Source organism: Pseudochaenichthys georgianus, chromosome 19 (genome assembly GCF_902827115.2).
Source record: "Pseudochaenichthys georgianus chromosome 19, fPseGeo1.2, whole genome shotgun sequence".
Classification (NCBI taxonomy): Eukaryota; Metazoa; Chordata; class Actinopteri; order Perciformes; family Channichthyidae; genus Pseudochaenichthys; species Pseudochaenichthys georgianus.
The window spans coordinates 13,307,170-13,325,584 of record NC_047521.1 but is presented as its reverse complement, the minus strand read 5'-3'; the positions used below and the strand labels follow the sequence as shown (position 1 = coordinate 13,325,584).

Genomic DNA, 18,415 nt, shown 5'->3' with positions numbered 1-18,415 from the left:
TAACCCATGCGTACGCACTAAGCACAACAACGGGAGAAACTGCGACACCATTAGCAGAAGGAAGAATGGAGAGAAATGTGTGGAAATAATACCCTAAATAGAATGTTACCTCTCATTTATCATATATGAAGAATTCATTTTCAAACATTGATTAAAGCCAATCTTAAAATGATTTAACAAACGCCTGTTTGCGACTCCTCAGTGCACACAAAAACATAACTTGGAGAAATAAATAAATACGGATATGTTATTTAAAACCACCTCGAATATGTTGTGTTAATGTTATGATGATAAATGATGCGGTAAGCAGGAGGACAGAATAACGTCTAAACTGACGCCGTTTTGCATTTCTAGGTTGTACGAGCATGGTTCTCATTCATAACACTCCGTTCGATGTCTCACTATGGGATGCACCTCATCGCCGAGCAAACAGAAGCATCAATCTCATTACGCCAATCCTGATTGGCTGGTGATCTTGACGTCAGCGTCAGGGGAAATCACCCCCTATACTGTAAGTAGCTTGCGCCACAACGCATGCGTCATTCAAACACCTCTTCTCGCTTCAGAGCACATCTCAAAGTAGCCGGGCAAGCTTCACTGTCCACAGACTGAACCCAAAATACCATTTCGGTCAACGGGCGCTAGCCGGCTACTCCTTCTGCTTCGCAGGAAGACGGTAGTACTAACACCGTTAGTACTTGAAAATCGACCTCACCCTTCTCTACGAGAAAGTAAGGTAGGTCCGATTTTTCCAAGCTAGCAGCACACCTGTTGCTCGCTCCCTCTCTACCGACACCACGGTAGCGAGGTAGTTTTTTCTTTTCTCTTCCCCACGGAGGGGAAAAGGATTAAAAGAGGAGCATACTGCCACACCAGTCAGTATTCTCCGGGATTAAAAGACCCACACCGTCCTCTTTCTCCGGATTAAGGACAAGGTGGTAATACCTTTTTTCCCGTCACACCTGTCGAGAGCGGGCCCTCTCCACGCCACAAGGCGACAAAGATGGACGCCCCTCTCCCTCACACCAGAGGAGTCAGGGACTCGACTCTGCGGCTGCGGGTTGAAGATCTCGGGCACAGACACACACCAGGTCTGTTCGAGGCGTTATCGACAACCCCGGCTCATGCGGACATTGTGTCCGCTTCACTGTCAAGAGCCTCCGCCGACGGCTAGCGAGACAAGTTAGCCTGTCGGAACAGGACCCCCCCATGTCCATGGACCCGCCGGCCGGCAGTCAAGACACGGGGGCGTCCGCCACAGAGAGCGAACCCCTCTCCGTGTCGGTCTGGGGCTCATTGTCAGCGATGGCCTCAGAACTGGAATCCCGCGCCCTGACAGGCCGGGACCCAGTGACGACAAGATACGCGGAACGGATTCCCGCGTTTTACCAAGCTGGGGCTCCCGGTTAGACCTCACCATGGTCTCACCCGTGGAGGATGTCCTCGAGTTGGACTATGAGGAGGACGAGGAGGGGGACGCCCTGGCGTTCCTCCTGTCCGAGTCGGATGACCAAGAAGAGGACACCTTCATGTCATCGGCCCAGGCTGCAAAGCTGTCAATAACTTGGAACAACAAGGGCTTAATGGCCAACGCTCCATTGAGAGAGGACCATGTGATCATGACAGTAAGAGTAAGTACACAGTAATTATTCTATTTCTACTTTATTAATATAACTCTTTAAAAATGAATACACTTCACTGGATAAGTTTAACGCAGTTTTTGTCACAAGGTAATTCAACTGATAGATATGTTACTGGTGTGAACCGTAATCAGAACACTTATATAAAGAAACTAAACTCGGTTTGTTGAATGCATGAGGTCTGACGTTGAAGCATTTTGACAATGTGGAGCAGATGGACCTCAAATGGAGAGCCTCATTTAAATGTAAAAAAATAATTGGTAAAATGCTCACATTTAAAAGTTATTAGTGGACTGATGACACAAATCCCTGCTGTCCTGCCGACACCCATCTAATGATGACCTTTCAGAGTCTAAACCCTGGTGGTGATGATGAGATGAGGAAGATGCTGAAGCTCTGTGTGTGATGAGAAGTGGTCATCTGATGAGCTCAAAGTGGGCATCAGGTACAGTATGTTGATAAATAGGGTGTGGTAAATAGGCTAAATTGACGGACAGCAACTACTGACTGGCTGATGGATATCATGGCAACATCTTGTTGGTTTAACTGAATGAGTGAACGCCCATAATCAGTTGGTTAAGGACATGGGAGGAGAGAGAGAGAAAGAGAGAGAGAGAGAGACAGAGAGAGAGAGAGAGAGACAGAGAAAGAGAGAGAGAGAGAGAGAGAGAGAGAGAGACAGACAGAGAAAGAGAGAGAGAGTAAGAGAGAGAGAGAGAGCAAGAGAGCGATCTATGAATAAAAAACTGAGGTCTGCATTTCCTTATCGTTTTTTCCTATAAAGAAATAACTCTCTGATAGAGATATTGTTTTTATGTCTACCCAATAGAAAGGAAGTTCACATATGAAGATGTTTTAAACTGCCTAAATCTGAACAAAACCAAGGAGTTGGTCCGACCTGTCAAAGACTACAAAAAAGAAACATGGGTCTATGTCCGAATGTCAATTCTGGCAATTCTAGATGTGGTAAGTACAACTTTGATTTTTATTTTATTTTGAGGATAATCTTTTTTTTTTGCTTTGGAAAGCAGTCAAAAACAACAAAAACAAAGATAACAGTTGAACCGTACAAACACACGGTAATACACATGAAAGCCAAAAAAGCAATCAGTAAAGTCAAATCAAAATATAGACTAAGATAGTTTAATAAGAACAAAAGACTCTCAAAAAACAGCTCAGCATACATTTCAATATAGCATGCAATTCTTCCTGATTGATAATAATAATAATAATAATATTATAATAATAATAATAATAATAATAATAACATTTATATAGCGCCTTTCAGGGGACCAAAGGTCGCTTTACAGAAAAAACAGGAGTAAAACAAACCAAAAAAAAAGTCAGACAAACAGTCAGACAGACAAAACAACAAATCAATTAGGAGCCGATGGCCTTGGCAAACAGGTGGGACTTGAGGGCCCTTTTAAAGGCGTCAAGAGTGGGGATGTTGCGGATCACCGCAGGAAGAGCGTCATAGTACGATTTGTACCAGATCAGTACTTGTACATAGTATCTCTAGGAAACAGCTATATACTAGCACTATTGAAGGAAGCATAAACAAGTCAGAATAGTGCGACAAAGTGTCCACAAAAATGATGTCAACCCAAAAATAATACCTTTAATCAATTTCTCCCCCAATGCTACCTTAAATTTTGAAGAAACATCGTTGGGGCTTTGCTTAGTGTGATCCCGTTAATGCAGCGAAATCAAAGTGGGTTTACAAAGGAGCTTTTACTTCTTTTCAACTTGCTGAAGGTATTCAGCATGTTAACTTCAAAGTGCAATGTTTTATGACAGTTTTGCCTATGTGAGGTCAGCTACCTTAATGTGGTAAAAATATTAACACAATTTCTTCGGTTACAGAGAGAGATTGACCAGACTTTCGTTTCTTTCGTTGGGATTTATATGGTGAGTTTGTTTTGAGAACCAATTTGTGATTTTCCGATACTCTTTATTATACTGTAGGTTGAAATTAGTTGCTGTAGATTGCATCTTAAAGGTCTTTTTCTCTTTTTTTCCTTCCCTTCTTCCTTGTTTTCCTGTGTAGAAATGGGAAGATCCGCACATTTATTGGAAACCACATCACTTTGGTGACCTTGATAAGATGAGAGTTCCTGCAGATATGTTGTGGAAGCCAGATCTAATGATTGAAGAGATGTAAGTTGGAATTTTTTGTGCATACTCACAAATCCACACACTCACAAGAGTAAATGGGGTCGGAGCCTGTTATTATTAAGAGGGACATGCACAATAAATCATAGGGATGTAAAAAAAGTGATGCAACAAGGTTTAAAAATATTGTTTTTTTACAATTATATTTTTACACCAATATATTGTGTGGACAACAGCTGTGGTTAGAATGCAATAAACAATGAAGCAGATACCCCTTAACTGACTTGAGCCGGGTTAATCATATTTAAGATATAGAGATGTGTGATATTGTTAAACTGTGTGGATAGTATTTCTATATTTAAAATAATGAGGGAACATTTTAGGAAAATACAGAATTAAACAATAGTATCATAATTTAGATAAATGTTTCATTGTATTAAACTGTAATACAATGAAACATTGTGTAATACTTTAATAATTAAAGTATTACACAATGTAAAAACCAGTTTGAAGCATAAAGTGTTTGCTATAATTTGTACAAATGCGTTGTGTCTCGTCAGATTTGTTAGTATTATTTCTCTTTTTAGTTAATATAGTCGAGTCTGCGTCTGCTAACCCTTTTTTATTGTCTGTCATTTCCTGTTTTACTTTGTTAATCTCTTCTCTCATTTCAGGTAGTTCAACTCCTACCCTGTCAGTGTGTTAACTGACCTGATTACCTGCCCCCTTATTGTTTGCACCTGTAGAGTCCCTTGTGTGTGTATTTATTCTGTGTTTTCTCTGTGCCAAGTGCCAGATCGTTTCGACCCTTGTGTTACTTGCAGTGGCGCCTCCAGAAATTGTTCATAGGGGTGGCCAAATGGGGCCACTGAAAATCTTGGGGTGGCCCACCAAAACCAAGAATGTAATTGCTGTAAAAGTATAGACTCGATGAAAATAATGGCAAAGAGAATCACCTACTGATATACTTTGGTTTCTTATTTTACATTTTCTGATACTATTCATCTGAAGTGAATATAATACGGATAGATTTTACTTCAAACAACATTTAAAAGAACCTTGTTGTGTGTTATGCATACATGTGTGGGTGATTTATTGTTTTGTTTTTTATATATGCTAGTTGTTCTTTCCTTTTAAAAAGACAAATACAGCTTAATTAAAATAATTTCCTTTATTGTAAGGCACAACATGTTCAGCATTCTCAACACATACAATACACAACAGCAACACAACATGTTCTTCAGTTATATTATGTCTCTAGGTTATAAATAGTTTTAGACACAACAAAGCTGTTTGTGTCACACTGGGATCAAAGATGATTGACATGACTTTACTAAACCAAGTTTTAAAACATGACTATTTTATTTCAACAGGACCCAAAAACACAAGGGGTATAAAATGGTAAATACATACTGTGATTGAACACAAAAACACCATCTATTATTGACCTTTATAGCAAATTCAAAACATTATAAATGACACAAAACTCCACCTTTTAGTATTAGACAGAAAATAGGTGACGAGACCAAGCGGCAAACTCTGGGGAAGAGCCGGGACGCCAATAGGGAAGTGCCACACACTGCAGTTCATCTAGTGGCCAGTAGGAGCAGGCTGCAGAAGGGAGCAATTTCCATAGACCCCCATGTTAAAATGCCCAACTTTACAGCAGAAATAAACATGTTTACATCGTGGTTCAAAGAACCATATTCTCTGTATAGTTAGATTCCCCCTTCATGACTACTGTGTGGGGGGTGAATTTGTTCTCAACTCATCTGTTTAATTAATATTAAGCCTTAAAGTTTTTGCATAAATTAGGGCGTGGTCACTTTGATGGACATGTACATGCCTCACTTGTCCACTCTGCTAGGCTACAACCATAGAGGCTACAACGTTAGTTAGTTGTAGTTACTGTACTTGACCCTTTAGCCGTGTTTGTGGTGTCTGATTGTGCCTTTTAGGGAATATTGTTACAAATACCAGACAATTAAAATGTTGTGCTGTGCGCTTGAATGTACTAACAGAACTTCCAAGAAGTCTAAAATTATAATATTATACATGTTAACCCCGTTCAGGTGTTTGTGTGCTTGGTAGCTTAGCTTGCTACTTATTAGCCAGCTAAGGATGTAACCCTTTATACATATATACATTTTAGTTTATGATTCAGCCTGGGGTAAGATTTTTATAGTCTATGGCTATGACGCCCATAATGCTAAACGGGAGCAAATGTTAATAGGGGACCCAATTATCCCAATAATTATCCAGCCGGCGTCCCGGAGCTAGCCCACTGCGGCTCCGTTAGGTCCGGGCGGTGGAGTCCGTCTTTTCTCAACGTGTGAATGACAAGCATTAAGAATAACAAAATATAGCTAATTCTCTTGCAGATTGTCTCATTTGATTATGAATGTAACGTTTATATAGGGGAACTACACTGTTAGCAGTAACTTGGTATGCATGTATTTCATGTTAGCTTAGCTTCTTAGCCTGAGCTAGCTCTGTTTACTTCCAGAGGCAGCAGGTCCCGCCTCGGCTCCGCCTCTTTGCCCTTATTTGGAGCAGGCGGGATTAGACTATGACGTCACAGTCGAGCCGTTAGTGGCCGACTCCGCCTACTAAGGGCTTCTCGGCAACTCTGCAGAATCCTATGGGTGACGTCACGGACACTACGTCCATTTATATATACAGTCTATGGACGAGACAAATTCTATTTTCTTTAGATTAGGCCACTGTGGTGAGAGTAATACATATAGCTTGTATTCCATTTGTTTTGAAAATGTATATTTATACTTTATAAACAAACTGGTTACCCTTTTTTTAAATTAGCATACAGAACATTATGAAAACAAACTTGACTAATCAGGGCTCAACGCTAACTTTTAAAAGTGGTTGCCAGGCTGGCAACCAGGCATCAGCTTTTGGTTGCCAAAACTGAAAATATGGTTGCCATTTGTAGTCACCTTATATTTTAAATAATGAAGATACTATGCAGTTATACATCAACTTAATAATGAAAATGTGATACTTAAAGAATGTTCAAATGCTTTACAATAAGTAATTAACACAATTATTTGAAACTATAAGTTGTAGGAAACTTGTCCACCCTCAATTGCTGGTATACAAAACAGCAGTAATGCAGCTGTTGTCATGTTCTTCACAGATCACTAGTTTCTTGGTCATCCGTTGTCTCCCTTTCAAATGTGGGTTGTCTTGACCTTTGTGCTGATCCCCACCATAGATCCTTTGGCCCTTCAGCATTGAATTCTTGATTGTGGTTCTGTCATTGGCCAGACTACATTTCTAATGTTAAATAAATGAAAACCATTCATAGTTAAGAATTAGATATGAATTATTAATGCTGTAAATTACCTTTAATATGTCTAACTATATTTAACATGTGTTACCTTTTTATAGAAGTGATTATATTTGTATGCCATTATGGTAAAGTTTCGTTTTGCACTTTTATTTTGGTAGTAATTAGATCTGGACTCTTATTTTGAAGGAACTTTTACCGGAAGTGAATGCACAACGGAGCAGAATGTACATATATTTTGCCTCCCTAGACTTTACACATTTCCTCTTTGCTTTTCGTTCGGGTTTACCTTACGCTTTATCAGTTGAATCACTTTGAACATTCGTTTGAGATGTTGACGGGTTGGCCGAACTTTTGACCCCACAGTCAAACAACTTAATTTGCTTCACCATTTTTTGTAAAGCAAACACATGGCGGACTGCTCACGCGAGTAAACGTGCATCGCTTTCTGGCTCCGTTATCACACCAATGCACGTGCAACTTAAGTATCAGGTTCCGACTGGTCACAACAAATAATTAGCATTTATTTATTTTGGGGTGCACATTTAGCTGTTTGCTGTCCTTATTTCTTTATGTTAAAAACAGGTTGCCATCTCCAAGAAGTGGTTGACATTTTTTCTGAATGGTTGCCAATGGCAACCGTTACTGTCAAGCCCTGCTAATGGTCAGCTAAAAAAAAAACTGCATAGATTCTCGTTTCATTTTGAAGGAGCTGCAGACCTAAAGTGTGTAGAAGACTTAAATGATTAAAAAGGTCACAATCACATTAGTACTTAGATTTTAGTTTCACTTTTACAAAACAGAGTTCCACATGTACTTTCTAGCATGTATGGCCATCTCCTCACTAGCCCCATGCTGCTGCTCCCCTGCCAGCTCTGTCTCTCCTTTACTCATCTTCTTCTTAGTCACACGGCAGTGATTAATAGTAGCCTACGCATTACACCAGCCCAGCATACCGATCAGCTAACGTTAGCTTAGCAAGCTAAACTAACGCTAACTAGGATAGCCGCCAAAGTGTGTTTACAGACGAATTATACCTGAAGCCAAGCCAGCCTTTACTGAGCCCTGAGCCTGTTTTCCAGGTCTTCCAGCGTTTTTCTCGTTTGAATGCCATTGAACACACATTTTGATCAGAATAACAGCTAAAGGTAAGCATATCTCCGTTTTTTGCTACCTAAAGCTAACACACTAAAGCCTAAAGTGTTGTGGGGCTTAACAGGCAACGGACGAATAGGACTTACCTTCTAGAAGTCTGGTGGATTTTTGTCAACTCCAGTCCAGTCAGTAGAAAGAAACGTTTTTCTGCAACCTGCTGCTGTCTGTGCGAATCTCAGAGTGGTGCGCGCGAGTATCAGAGTGGTGCGCGCGAGTATCAGAGTGGTGTGCCGAGTATCAGAGTGTTACCATAGTAGCAGAGGGAGAGGGAGGGGCTGCAGTGTGAGTGTTGGAAGCTCAAATCAAGCGACTCGCTGGCTGTGTATTTGTTGTTAAATATCAGATAAACTACTACGCATATGTGACTGGCGAGGTGGTGGGGCCAACAAATATATCAGGGTGGCCATGGCCCCCCCTGGCCCCCCCCTGCTGGTGCCACTGGTTACTTGTCAGCCAGTTGTTTTCTGAGCAACAGTGAATCTAAGTTAGTTTTTTGTGAAGTCATTTGAGAGTTTTGTATTACCTTGCTTTTCACCACAAGTAAATCCTTTTTTTGAATAATCTTTTGTCTGGAGTCGTGCATTTGGGTCCGATCATTTTTGTGTGTGCCCCTGTCGTAACAAAATGTATGTTTGTTGTCATACAGGATAGAGAAGGACAAGGCTGTTCCAAATGCCTTTATCACCATTAACTCAAACGGTTTCGTTGAATATGTGAGGGACCTTATGGTGGTCAGCACGTGCAAGATGCAAGTTTACAAATTTTCTTTTGATATTCAGACCTGCAACTTGTCTCTCAAGTCTATCGGTTACCCAGGTGAGCTTTCAGAAGTTTCTAGACATTTATCTCAAATATGTATGTTGTGTGTTTGATTGTACGTTTGTGGTAATTATCTCTTTAAAGGCTAATTGTCACATGAGCACAAACCAGTCTGTGTTGACCTGATAAGACATCTCAAACTTGTTTCTTCACTTTCACCTTAGAGGAGGAGTTGAAGTTTCAAGCCTTAGAAAACAGTACAGTGGTAACTGAATGGACATGCCAAATGATGAAGAACCAGTTTGAGTGGCTTTTCATCGGCATGACAGTCAAGAACAAATCTGTCCCACATTTTTATCAAAACCAAAACGTTGTAATTTATACTGTAAGTGTGTTGTACATTTTACTTTTATTTATTTCTGCAAACATTTGCATGAAAATGTCTGCAGCTCCACTTGTTGGTTTTATTTAGCTTGCATTCTAAACAGCAGAATAAAAAAGAGCAAACCCATTGACATTGTTGTTCATTGGATACATTGTAATCGCACATTTTTTATGGTGGTCACTTAGTCATCCTTAACCACTGTGACAAAATATAAAATATAGCTAAATTATATAAACACTTAACTTCATATTTCAGTTGAGCAATATCTTTCATATTGCATGCAAAATAACTTAAACCCATAATCAATAATGTTTTTGATCATTGCAGCATTAGTGAACAGATTCACTGTTTTTCCATCTTGGATCACAGATCACGATGAGGAGGCGTTCTGCCCTCTACATCGCCAACTTCTTAGTGCCCATCCTGTTCTTCTTCTGTCTGGACTTGGCCTCCTTCCTGATCTCACACAAAGGGGGCGAGAAGCTCAGCTTCAAGGTCACTGTGCTGCTCGCTGTCACTGTGATGCAGCTTATTCTCAACGACATTCTACCTGCCTCTGCAAACAGGATCCCACTTATAGGTAAAGCAGCACAGGGTTTGTTTCTGTGCTGCTGTACTGGGTGGTTATTGGTCAACAATAATGATGTTGCCATTCCTTCTTCAGTGGTCTACTGCATTGGAATCTTTGGTTTAATGATGCTCAGTCTCATGGAGACCATTTTGATCATGCACCTGGTCGAAAAGGACAATGAGGCAGATAAAGACCAAATCCTGAGTAATGACTTTGGGGACAAACTGGAAAAAGACAGCTTCCAAAACAGTTCTAGAGGTGAGATTCCCCTCAACAAGTTTAGACGTTAATCTATATTTAAATCATCTCAATACATACTTTTCACTAACCATGTTTTCTTCAAACTCTTTTCAGTCGCTGGCTACTGGACCAGAGTGTCGAAAACCATCAACAACGTTTTCTTTATTTTCTATTTAATAGCTGCCACTGTGTTTTTCCTATGTCTGTATTTTCTTTGGAGAAGAGTAGAAAAATGAAATATTAGAAATATTCTAAATAACTCCTAATACTGACAGCAAGTAGTGCTGCAGGTCAATTTGTGCAGAGGCAAAGATGAGATTACAAAGTGTTTGCCCTCACAATGTTGGTGCCAGTAAGTTGTGTCCTACTACCCTCTCCAAACTTGACTTGATGTGGCCGTTCAGGTAGTATTTAATCCTTCAGTGGTTTTACAACTACACACAAATTACATTTGCATTTTAATTCAAACAATGGTTCACATCAAACACACATTGTATAATAATAGTCAAGTACAAGAAAATGTCACAAGTAGTACATGCATGCCTTTGCTACAAACAAAGTCCACAAATACAACTATTTTTAAATATTAAGCTTGCAGGTGCAACATTGACAGTTGTCCAACAGAAATATATCTTTACTGTGTACTTTAATATATTGGGTATAATCCATTCAACATTTTTAAATATGTAATAATGACAGATTTAAAATATTTAAGACAAAAAAAGCATTCAATTTAGTTCCAGCAAATCCATATAATACATTATTACGTTCTCACTGCTTAGTCCTGGAAGAGTCTTATCAAAGCTCGATTCATAATGCTGCCTCCCCTTTAGCCAATGCTCTAACACGAAAGGAAAATTAATTTCTCAACTCATTGTTACGAGTACGGGCCACAAGTTAGACGAGACCTACAATTCTCAAGTCCTGTCCTTTGAGTGTCAACTCCTAAACCCGTCATATTGTGCTCTACACCGGTTTCGACCTGCATGCTTTGCACATTGCAGTAAAGTTTTTTTGCACAAAAAATAAATTACCTTTGACATGTAAAACTTGAAAACTTGTCAGGTGCCACTTTAATAATTGTTTACTCATCTATTATATTCTGAATATCTCCAAAAAAAATTATAAATAATAGTTTTCAGTCTTTCTGTGGTTTTCACATAATGTGCATCACTCTGTCTGCTTTCTGTACTCATGATATCCTGATATCTACTTTCTGCTGGCTCTAAAGAGATACCAGACTCGCTGTCATACAAACAAATAAACATTACAAAATTAAACCTATTTCTCTATGTTTTTTTTAATGTCTGTGTATGGGCAATGACTGAGAAAGAACCAAAACTAAAAACTAAAACAATAAGCTGAAAGACACTTAAGTGCTCCTCAGCGCGAAGGGGAGCTGTACAGTAGGCAACATTTAATTTTTAAAAAGTGGATTCATCACTATGAGCAATTACTTAACTATTTAAAAGTCTTCTTTAAGTGTTGTTTATATTTCACATCATTAATCAAAATCTGCAAAGTAACTAAAGGTATTAAATAAAGATAGTGGAGATACGATTTACCTCTGAATTGTAGTGGAGTAGAAGTACAAAGTATCTCAAAATTGTAGTTAAGTACGATACTTGAGTAAATGTACTTAGTAAATACCAGTACGCCACTGGTATTCCTAGACTCTGGTACTTCTACTTTTAATCAAGTACATTATCTGAGTACTTCCCCCACCTCTGCACAGAGTCTGTTCCCTAACGTCGCTGCTGTGTGTCCTCCAGTGCTGCGGGGGGCGCTGATCGCTCCATCGTCCCTTCACTGTCTTTCAGTCAGTGACGTGGACCTTCATAGAGGCAGTCAGAAAACACTTGAAATCACTGTCTTACTTACGTCTCAGAGCTTTTCCACTAACTTTCTCCACCTTTAGGAGTTGGGACCACTCATTTCATTTCCTTCGTGTGTCACAGTTGTGTCACCGCTTTTATAACAGGTGAGCAAATCGTGTGAGACGTCAATGTTAGCTCTCTGCTAGTCAGAAGGAACAGCAGTCTCCTTAAATGTGTTCAAAAATGCCCTCTTATCAGTGTTTATTTTTCACATTTACTCTACAGCCTCCAGAATGAGTAAAAACAGCAAAGTGTTGAACCTGAAGGATAAAATCAATGGGAATGAGGTGGACCTGAGCCTGTGTAACCTCACCGAGGTGCCAGTCAGAGAGCTGGTGAGTTACAATTCGTGTCTCAGTAATTGTGTGAAAATATTATAACATTAAACATAAATGTCTCGTAGGCCTATACATGTGCTGTATCTTGAAACATAATGCTGCCATGCTGTGGTTGGTTGCATGATTTTTGTTTCAATTCGTAATTAAATCTGAATTTTCTCGAAACATTGTATTGGTCTGTTATCCCCAACAGGCTTTATTCACCAAAGCAACTGTAGTGGACTTGTCTTGCAACAACATTACATCCCTTCCTGTAAGTACGAACATTAATTATTCACCTAAATACACCTCTCCTTAAATCACCATTTGCATAATATTTAATTATTGTTAAATGTGTTCTATCCCTACATTTTAAACACAACAATTCTAAATGAATTGAGGATGAATTGAATCCATGTTATTATGTACATCCTTGTTAAATGATTTATCGTATGTTAAAGGGTTATTTTTCTGGAGTTTGTTCTAAATCCCTCCGAGGCTCCAAGTTTGCGAATTGTGGAATTGGGATGCATACATATAACATTAAAACTGACGTCACTGTATTTTTGTTTTAGCAAATATGATTATAGACTAAGATAATGAACAATTACACTTTTTCTAAACTTAAAGATAACCTGCAGATTGCCCAGCGTTGTCAATAACAAAGTATGAATATTAAGGTTTTAGTTCTTATTGCTTTGTCTGCTTTTCCTTCCTGTAGCCAGAGTTCTGCAACCTCACCCACCTGGTGAAGGTGGATCTGAGTAAAAATCAGCTGACATGTCTGCCAGAAGACCTGGGGAACCTGACCAGCCTTCAGCATCTGGACCTGTACAACAACAAGCTGACTGTCCTGCCTGTCAGCTTCTCTCAGCTCAGGGTGGGTGCCACACACTAGCACTGTTCTTGTATCCTAAGTGATAAGGTCAAGCCTGGAAGAAGGTCTCAGACTTAAAGAGCCTGTGACACCATCCCAACAACTGTTGTGCAATGAACTATTGGGCTACTAGTAATCTCGAACCGTCAGTTTAAAAAGAAAAAGCGATACCGTTCCGTTAAATATCAATAATTTCGAACATCGCGGGGAAATTCCTTCGACTCATTTTGAAGTTTTGGGGGAAGCCGGAAGTGACGTCAATGCGGGAACGCTTCACTGTGCGGCGAGAAAGCCAAACACGAACAAAGTGTGTTGTCATGCGTAGAAATGGTGAATTACTGAGTTCAGGCACGTTAATAACGTTTTAATGAAGTTGACTACAGTATATTCATATGTGTCAGTGCTTTCATGTCAATTCGGCGACATAAACATAAATGATCGTGGTGAAGATGATGATTACATTAGGATTAAAAATCGGTAGTGAGAGCTACTGAATTTCCTCCCGTAGGATGTGATATAAAAACAAATCGATTATTTTTGTAGTTGTAAACTCAAGTGGATGAAACTATATTTATTATCAATCAATCAATCAATCAATGTTTATTTATATAGCCCAATATCACAAATGTTACATTTGTCTCAGTGGTCTTCACAGTGTGTACAGAATATCAGTATGACAATACGACACCCTCTGTCCTTAGACCCTCACATCGTACAAGGAAAAACTTCCATTTATTAGTGCTTTCATGTCAATGCGGCGAACATATGATACATTAAATGATCGTGAGGATAATGATTAAAAATCGTTTGTTTGTGCCGGTCTGCATTTCCTGATGAGAAAACAAACCGATGCTTTTTGTAGTTGTAGTACACCAACATGGATTAAACGTGTGTTTTTTTTACCACAATGTTGGGGAAATTAATGGATAAAATGCACGGATTATTATTATTATTATTATTCCCACTCCGATCGGGACACTAGGTCCACCGTTTCCCCGCAGCGAGGCTCCCCCCGTTGACAGTTTACGTGGGCTGGGTGCAGTGGCGGACTGGTCATCAGGACGAATCCCGATGGGCCGGTACCGAAGTGGGCCGGTCGGATAAGTCACTAGCACATCCCCCATCGGCGGCGCGTGAGGCTCAGGTTTGAGAAGGCTAAATAACTTATTTTACCTGACGCTGCCCGCCTCCGGCGTCTATAGAAAAGAGATCAACTCAGTGTGCGGAGTTTAAATCTCTCAAGTCATATTACAGGATAAAGAAAATACAGTTTAAACTGCCGTATGCAGAGAAGACGCCGACGTGTCGCACTTATCATTCATATCACACTGATATCAGATCATCGATCATATAATATCATAATATATCATATATTTCCTTATCTGAGTCAGCTTCTCCAGCCTCATCTGGCCGTGCAACACTCACAGTGTCACAGACTGGATGCAGAAGTATTATTTAACACATTATGTTGACGAAACACTCGAGACAAATGTAATTAAAGTCAGATCCACTCGTGTCTTAGACGTGAACGCGCTCTCAGCTGGAGAGAGAAACCCTGGCTTGATTTACCGAGTTGATAACCAGCGTCGTAGGACCGCTTAGCGAGATCTCGTTTGTTAGTTTGTTGTTGTTAGTTTGTTACTCAAACATATCCAGGGTCTGTTGAACTGGCTTCGTAGCACAGGGCACAGGTGGCTAGCAGCGCTGAGGTCAAAGACACAGACATTATACATTATATTTGTATTTTACCAGGATGCAGTGACACAAATATTTACATATTTACATTTACTATCTACAGCACCCGCCGCCCCTGACATCCCCCACTCCCCCCGTTGACAATTTACTAGCGGTACCGAAGTGGGCCCGGTCGAGAGTCCCGGGATGATTTTTAGTCCCATTCCACCACTGGCTACATGACCGTATGATCACCCATATTGACGCACCTCATTCCTAAACTTCTAACAGGTATCATACAACATAAACCGATCCTTCAGCCTCATATGAGCTCTCAGATACGTTCAAAATTAAACTGTCATCGCTGTCTGAGCTTGCTGCTGTGTGCGCCATCGTGCGTTTACATGCAGATGCTGGGATCCTGAACGGTGCAGCTGAAGCGCTGTGCCCGCAATGACGTCACACATCATTTGGCGGGACTTGAAGAATCCGCGAGAAGATCCAGAAAATTGTCAACATTGAAGGCAGATTAATGGTTATCAAAGTACAAATATCCAAAATCAGTTCAGTAACGGTTTTCAAGGGGACAATATGCACTCAAATTGATGGTTTGGATGATGGGGGGAAAACCGTGTCACAGGCTCTTTAAAGCTTGCTTATTTCAAATGTTCTTGTGAAGTTTGAGTGTGCAAATGCTCTTTTTTATTAAGTTTGCTCGTCTTAAACTCCTGGATTCCACCTATATCTGATACCTGTGAGCAGTGTTTTTTCCCTTGTGTGAATATATCAAAAATTATGATGATGGACATTCAAAAACATGAATAGAAGCTTCAAATGACTTAAAATACATATTCATTAGTCATCATTTTATTACGGAGCCCCTAAGTGGACATGGACAAAAGAAAAACGTTGCCGTGCTCACAAATTACCAGTGCACACGGGGAGGTGGAGCACCCGAGGGAGACCATTATGTTTATGTGTTGAAATGACAGTACAGGAATTATTTAGGTTATATTTCAAACTCAGACTTCATTTAAATAACATTTCGGCCAGCACAATAAACTACAAGATCACAAGATATTTAGTTTTGTCTATGTGTTTAGGGCCTCTCTATGTTATTACCTTGTTGGTTGTAAGAAATTGATGTCCATGTAGACTCAAATGTAGTTCAACTTCACATTCTTAAGTCCACAATATTTTAGGTAGTGTCTCTTGTTTTTGATTTGATCTCTGACAGTATTGCGTTTTGTGTGTGTGTGTGGTTGTGTTTGGTCCGTTTTTGTTCATTAGAGTTTGAAGTGGTGCGATCTGAAGGATAACCCGCTGGAGGCTGAATTGGCCAAGGCAGCAGGAGACTGTCTGGACGAGAAGCAGTGCAAACAGTGTGCCTCCAAGGTGAGAGACGGAGATATTAACGCTTTTGAAAAGTTGAATTAGGCAGTCTCTCTCTAGTATCTTAAACCAAAGACATTTTCTCCAGGTCCTGCAGCACATGAGAGAACTTCAGGATGAGGTCGATCGTGCACGAGAGAAACGCCTTTTGAAGGAAAAAGGTGGCTGTCAGGAAATCTCTTTATTTCAGCCTCAAAATGTTTTCAACAGATTCACTTACATTTTCATCAACTGGCATTAAACGTTCACTCAGATTTGTAGTAAAGGAAAACAGCTAAAACTCGTATCATTTATGACATGCCGTTTGATCAAAGTGTTCGACACAGTCTCATTCACATCCATAAACGTGGGAATATTGCAGAACAAATAAAAATCCTACTTGTGCAAATTCTACTAAAATCATCAAAAGTAAAACCACTTGTTCCACCCCAAAGATTGTTAATAGTTGCCTCCATTCTTTATAACACTTCCTTCAATCAGGGCTGGAGAGGAAGAGGGAGGTGAAGCCAGAAGGATCGGGAGGCCAAAGAAAAGGAGGCTCGTAAACGGGGAGAAGGCGGAGGAGAAAGAGAAGAGGAGGAAAGAGTACAACGTACAGAAGGCGGCCATGGCTGCACAAGAACAACAGAAGAATAAGAATGAGGAGAAGAAGAAAAAGAACGGACTAGCAGCAGGTGAGATAATGCTTTTATTGTGCTAGTTTAACGTTCTACCACCAAACCTGAGTGAGAGGCCACACAAGCACACAATTAAGTAAATATATATAGACAATCGCTGGTCGTAAGTAAGCAAAAAAACTCATCTCATAAAAGTGTGCAGTAAAAGAATCTCAAAGTATGTTATAAAAATGTACTTTAAAAATATCATAGCATAGAGAAAATACCCAACTTCATGCAACATAATAAAAGCATCTAACTGTTTTTTAGGATATGAAGAACTTTCGAATATGAAAAGTACAAGCGTGTGCTAAAATAAAATGTATTTCTTTTGATTCCATACACGTCTGTGGATTAATGATACTAAAGACAGTTTAAATAGAATCAGCATTGAAGCACTCGAGCATGATTCACGTCCCCACACTGTAGGCAAAGATGGATTTTGTGATCAGCAAAGATATCATTTTGGGAAATGTTGCATTGATAATGTTGGTGTTTAACAGCTGACTCTCAATATCAATTGTGATGGTTTGTGTTTTTGGTTGATGATAATGCAAAAGCCAGGTTTAAATCTTTCAAAGTCGTTTTTTTAAAGGATTTGTTCTTACTCACTGCCTCATCTCAACAGATAAAAAAGCTGCTGAGAAAACAGCTCCCAAACCCAGACGTTCTCTGATTGGCCTGGTGTTCAAGCTCCTCCTCCTGCTGCTGACGGGATTGGCTGGAGTCGCAGCCGCCTGCCGCCTGACCGACCTGAAGAAGGAAGCCATGTGCGTGCCGGTCAACGTCGCTGTGGACGACGGCCTATCTGCGGGCCAAAGAGCAGGAGGGCGTGGTCCGGCAGCTGGTGCAGAATCTGTCCTCTGCCAGCAAAGGAGTTTCTGAATCAACACAAGCATCTAGAACTAAACTCTCCTCTGCCACCATCAACTCACAGAGCTGCAGGGTTTCCTCTCCCATCTGTGAATCCTGGGATTGTTTTGTACATGCTCAATATCATTAAGATGGGCAACCCTGCATCCACTCACCCTGTTTGGTGTGTTGGGAGGTTCAGATAGACAAAAGGGGGATGGACACGTGATGAAATCATCTTAAATTCCTATGGAATTGTTGTCATTCTTGTACCCTCTTTGTACTACAGCCTGTTTTTATAAAAAAAAAACGTACAGCGAATGTCAGGCAATCCTGTCTGTGCTGCACTGGAGTGCCGGGTCACATGATAGCTGCCAGTCAGAGTAGTGCATGAGCTGGTGTTACACCGTGGCCGTCTGAGCATGTGCAGTGGAAGCTGTCTGTGGCCTCCTCTGTTTTTTAAGGCTAAAATCAGTTCAACCCGACCACACAGCTTTCACAATGTGCCTCATGCACAAACAAAAACACAAACATCCTGTTTTTATTTTGTATCCATGATTAGTTTTTATTTAGTTAGTACCCAATGATTTCCGAAATT

The 18,415-nt window shown here is 40.2% G+C and overlaps 2 protein-coding genes across 2 annotated transcripts; both read left to right on the top strand.

The window, feature by feature from the left end:
• The first annotated feature begins 1,305 nt into the window (after positions 1-1,305).
• LOC117465182 (5-hydroxytryptamine receptor 3C-like) lies at positions 1,306-12,170 on the top strand. The gene is made up of 9 exons (XM_071206729.1): positions 1,306-1,405; positions 8,397-8,499; positions 8,864-9,033; positions 9,201-9,361; positions 9,731-9,941; positions 10,026-10,190; positions 10,287-10,373; positions 11,945-12,019; positions 12,154-12,170. Exons 1-9 carry the CDS (start codon positions 1,306-1,308, stop codon positions 12,168-12,170), a joined length of 1,089 nt encoding a protein of 362 aa, XP_071062830.1.
• LOC117465181 (leucine-rich repeat-containing protein 59-like) lies at positions 11,933-17,968 on the top strand. Its single transcript, XM_034108112.2, is given in 11 exon segments — positions 11,933-12,153; positions 12,275-12,384; positions 12,581-12,640; positions 13,088-13,246; positions 16,208-16,312; positions 16,398-16,470; positions 16,790-16,815; positions 16,817-16,858; positions 16,860-16,983; positions 17,594-17,775; positions 17,777-17,968. Coding segments are annotated over 10 exon segments (1,065 nt in total). The 5' UTR covers positions 11,933-12,153; positions 12,275-12,282.
• Positions 17,969-18,415: the final 447 nt, after the last annotated feature.